Source organism: Semicossyphus pulcher, unplaced genomic scaffold (assembly GCF_022749685.1).
Source record: "Semicossyphus pulcher isolate SPU_LCO1_2020_fin unplaced genomic scaffold, fSemPul1.0.p SCAF_3, whole genome shotgun sequence".
NCBI classification, from domain to species: domain Eukaryota; kingdom Metazoa; phylum Chordata; class Actinopteri; order Labriformes; family Labridae; genus Semicossyphus; species Semicossyphus pulcher.
In genome coordinates, this window is record NW_027211704.1 from 14,260,493 (window position 1) to 14,265,184 (window position 4,692).

Sequence of the window (4,692 nt, forward strand, 5' to 3'; positions counted from 1 at the left end):
TTAATTCATGAAAAAGGGTTGAGAGCAAATGGATTTGGGGGATTTTGAAATAGTTTGTTGCATTTACTGATAATGTTTTTTTTTTAAATCTTCTTTGATGTCAGATTCTATAATAACTGTGTTTAAATCACAGGCCTGTGATTGACCGGCGACCTGTCGAGGGTGTAACCGCCTCTCGCCCGATGACAGCTGGGATCGGCTCTGCCCCTCTCCCCGGCAACCTTTAACAGGGTAAGTGGTACCAAAATAGCTATCTCTTTGTTAACAAGTCTTTCCTTCATATCCACCTTTGTGGTATAATAGGTTTAACATGATGTACTCAGGGAATGTTTTAATTATGTCTCCAGGTTTAGCATGTAAGCTACACAGTGTTATGATGTTGGGATTACTGGTTAGCAACAAATCAGTGGTTCACTTAAACTGTAGCTGTCTGTCTTCAGGACAGAAGAAAGCTCCTAATGAAAACACAACAACCAAGATGTCTTTTCATGCATGCATTTAATAACTTTTTTCTACTCTTTTTTGTTTATAAAATATATACAGAATATTATGACAGAGGCCAACAAATATGCTAACCTCTCCACGTCATAAATATACAACCACCCACAACAGTCATCGCACATCCAAACATACCATCATATTTATTACAAGAAAACACTTCTGGCTGTGTTTCCGAGATGTTCCCAGAGATTCTCTTTCTTCTGTTGTTCATATGACGTCGGGTTCAGTTTTTATCACACACGAATCAAAAATGTGCACAGTAAAATGCTGCCATAGGCATGTATTCTCATATTAATGTCCATTTGTTGCTGAAAAGATCATTAGCTTGTTTCCTTTTGGTTGTTTCCACTTGAAGACAGCCATGCAGAATCAGGAAGACACCAGGAAGGAGGATGTCCGGGGATGTGAAGTTAAAATGCTTAAGATACAGAGGAGACTTCTGTCTTGCTGGTTGATACTGAACTCTCATCCTCAACCATGCCGCCCATGCCAATAGTGCTCAGCATGCAGTTACGGAACTGTTAGGGATAAAGATAAGGAGGTTTTAGTCACATATCCGGGTTCAATCGGAGTCACTGTAAATAATCTGTTAGCTTTAGCTACTACTGTAGTTATAATCCATTTAAAAGAACAACTTATTTTAACTTTGAAAATCAGATGAATTAATTTTTGCAGTGAACCGACCTGTTTGTTAAACAGCACATAGATGATAGGGTTGAACAGGGCAGAGCTCTTGGAGAAGAAGGCAGGGATAGCCATGGCTGTAGCCGAGAAAGCAGCTCCCTTGTTAAAGAAGATCCATGCAGCAAAGCTAGCATATGGTGTCCAAGCCAGCAAGAATCCACACACCATCAGGATGCACATACGTGTCACTTCCCTCTCAGCCTTCTGGGTAGATGCAGAGTCCTGCTGCTGAGCTGCAGCCTGAAATGTGTTGAAGGGAAGAGGCGGGAGGAGGTTAGCGAGACGTGCGCGAGCAAGTCAAGTGTGCAGAGAATAACAAAGTCCTAAATCTTCTTATGTCGGGTTGCTTTGAAATATTTTAGATGTTTAGTTTATACTTGATTTTAGTTGTTTTATGTTCTGATTCGTTATTGCAGATGGAAATGAACCAACTGACTAATAATCTGCAGATTAATCAGCAACAAGCTGCAGCTTAATGATAAGTCATTGGTTCACAGCGCTGGTTTGGAAGTAAGTAAAAAAAGGTCTCCACATGTGGATGAAGCTGCAACACTAATTTGTACACTAATAGTAGAACTATAAATCAGTCGGTAATAATAACAAAGATATGGTACAATAGTAAGTATAAGACTCACAGCTTTGACTGTCAGCACAAGGCTTCCATAAGTGAAGAAGATGGTGAAGACGGGGAAACAGAAGTGGCAGCAGAACATGTAGATGACGTATGACTCATTGTTGAAGCCTGGAGCCAGAGTGTAGTAGTCAGGACCGCAGGAGCACTGCAGACCCTCAGGGATGTACCTGAGTACGTGAGAACGGCAGAGGAAATGCTTCAGTACTGTACGATGAAGGATCTCTGGGGAGGAAAGCATGCCTACACGTATGCTCACTCAACGTTTTCAAATGATAATGTGAACACAGTTTTAAATTTGAACGATACTTCAGATCCATTTTTTCTTCATTACAAATTTTACTCTTTAGATATGTATGATAGAGAACAGCTTGACTGCACTGGGCTGCATCTGAAACTCGTATGACAGCCCGTCATAAAGGGATTGCTTTGGTTGTATTTATCTATCTGTTCAAACTGTGCTGACAGCTACAGCTTTAATCCACTATTGTACTGCTGTTCAAAAAGTTCAGCTTCACATGCTGTCTCTCTTTAAGCACATGTCAGAGTGACAAAGCAATTTAAGTACTTAAAGGACAACACTTGGGTGTCTTCAGCTTATGCTACTTTATACTTCTGCTTAAATAACTTTCATAGGAATATGTTTATAAACCTTTTATGTAAGCGCAAATTATAATAGGACTACAATGGAGAGTTTCGCTAAGGGAGTGACCGAAAGCCTCAGCATCAATGTTGACAAACAAGGAAGAGCCATTGGTTTCTTGCGTGGTCAGTTTATCTGTGCATGCCAGAAGCTACATATTACTCTTCTAACTGGGTACTTCCTCACTCTTATTCAAGCTGCTTTTGTAAAGACAATCCAACCATCAGGAGAACTACTGTCCCCAAACACTGTACTGGTTTACAAATGGTCGCGGTGGGGGTTTTATTCGAATAGCTGCTAGATTCTTGTTAGCTTGTTTGTTTTTCTGATGAGAAGCAACACTCTTTGTTCCATATAGGTTAGCCAAGCAAGACAGCATACAGGACTGCTGTCAAAGTCCATTAGTCTTAGCTAAGGTGTTAGACCCTCCTGCTTACCTCTTTTAGCTCCACTGAGACAAAATTAAAGCTTTAAAACAGTAGAGGCCAGAGGGCAATGTCGCTAAATCCAAAAACCAATTCTGGCCCGCCTGCACCTGGAAAGTCAGGCAGTGTAGCAATAAGAGTTAAGAAGTCCTCGAGGGAGGATGGATGGAGGCTGGACGGGTCAAGTCAGGGCTCAACCAAATGTCAACACTGACTCTCTATCGCGACCATAACCGTTTGTTTTTTTTCCTCCGCCTTCAGGCAGAAAGAGGCAGAACCTGTTTAAAACTGAATTTACCTGGACCAGCCAGCCAGAGGGGGAGCAGCACAAGCCAAAGCCATGATCCAGGTGAAAACAACTCCAGCTCCTGCGTGAGTACCGGTGAACTTGAAGCTTCCCATGGGTTTGCAGACGACGATGTATCTCTCAACAGCCAGGACCACCAATGACCAGAGAGCAATTTGACCTTTAAGACAATGAGGGGACAGAAACAAAGACATCTGGTTATAATTGTTGTTACAGGAGCCTTGCAGTGGATATCTCAGGCTATACTGTGAAATGTGCACAGTAACATTGCTAAAAATCTCCTGTGTCATACCTCCTAGGGTGGCCATGAATCCCTCGACAGCACAACCCATTGGTCCAAAAATAAAGTAGCCGTTAATAGCGGTGGTGAAGGTGATGGTGAAGCCGAAGCAGACCATGATGAGTCCAGCCACAGCCAGGTTGACCAGGATGAAATTCAGAGGTTGCCGGAGCTTCTTGTTCTGAGCTGTGACCATCAGTGTCAGGAAGTTGATGGGGAATCCAGTGCAGATCAGGAAGAACATGTAGAAAGCAAGCAGCTTGAACTGAATCGGATCACCCAGGTAGTACTGTGGGTATTCGAAAGGACTCCTCACCAGCCCCGTCCTGTTGTTCATGGGGATGTAGAAGTTCTTTCCCTCCGTGCCGTTCTCCATTTTCTCTGAATGCGCGGACCAACTGTGTGTAGTACTCCAGGAACAGTTTGAACCTCTGTGCAGCTGATGGGAGGCGAAGGTGTTGGCTTTATACTGGTCAAAAGGTGGATTACAGAAGGATTGAGAATTAGTCTTTGGAGTAATCCTCAGTAATTCATCCTAACACCGGACACCCATTAACTTGTGGTTAGTTAAGAAAGTTTAAAAAGAGCTGAATGTCTCTGCCCCCCTTTCTTTTTCCTTCTTTTTAAATGATGCTTCGCGCTCTTGTGCGTCAGTTTGAACACTTGGAACTGACATGGGGGGGAAAGTGAAATCTTCACACATTTTAATCATTCCTATTCATGGCTTGGTAATAATAATAATAACGGTGGATTGTTAATATGTTGAATATATTTCAATATTTAACCAACTATTGTATTAATTGTACACATTCTGGTGTGACGATTGATCTATTAATAAGTAAGATCATTTTAATAGTTTTTCCCATTATGTTCGTTTTTTATCACAATAGTATGACTGTGTTTATAGAGAGAATATGAAACATGAATTCAGGTAGGCAAAGTATAAAATGAATAAAAATATAAAACATCATCTGCTGTGGAACTGCTGGACTGCAACAACTACTAACATCAGTCTTCCCCATAGTATCATTATTGTTGCTGCTAATGCTAATAGTAGACCTGTTGACTTCAGCTGTTACAATTACGATTACCTCAGCCTTTATCATTACTCTGCTTCTCTCGCTAATTTATTTATTTTGCTAATCTTCACCCTAGTCTACCACTATTATTGGCATTGTAACCATAAGTGTCTGTTGTTGTTCATGTAACAAGGACATATGT

General features: G+C 41.3%; 1 protein-coding gene across 1 annotated transcript; it reads right to left on the reverse strand.

Annotated features, from left to right (window-relative positions):
• Positions 1 to 920: 920 nt before the first annotated feature.
• Positions 921 to 3,847, reverse strand: LOC138605788 (green-sensitive opsin-like). Its single transcript, XM_069678227.1, has 5 exons — positions 3,484 to 3,847; positions 3,183 to 3,351; positions 1,821 to 1,986; positions 1,186 to 1,425; positions 921 to 1,019 (listed from the first exon to the last, which is right to left on the reverse strand). Exons 1-5 carry the CDS (start codon positions 3,845 to 3,847, stop codon positions 921 to 923), a joined length of 1,038 nt encoding a protein of 345 aa, XP_069534328.1.
• Between the last annotated feature and the right edge of the window lie 845 nt (positions 3,848 to 4,692).

Excerpts from the sequence above, each read along its gene's own strand:
- LOC138605788 (XM_069678227.1), bottom strand. The coding sequence starts at position 3,847 with ATGGAGAACGGCACGGAGGGAAAGAACTTCTACATCCCCATGAACAAC. Across the intron at positions 3,352-3,483 it reads ATTCATGGCCACCCTAGGAG|GTCAAATTGCTCTCTGGTCA; the intron begins GTATGACACAGG and ends ATTGTCTTAAAG. Across the intron at positions 1,020-1,185 it reads ATGTGCTGTTTAACAAACAG|TTCCGTAACTGCATGCTGAG; the intron begins GTCGGTTCACTG and ends TATCCCTAACAG.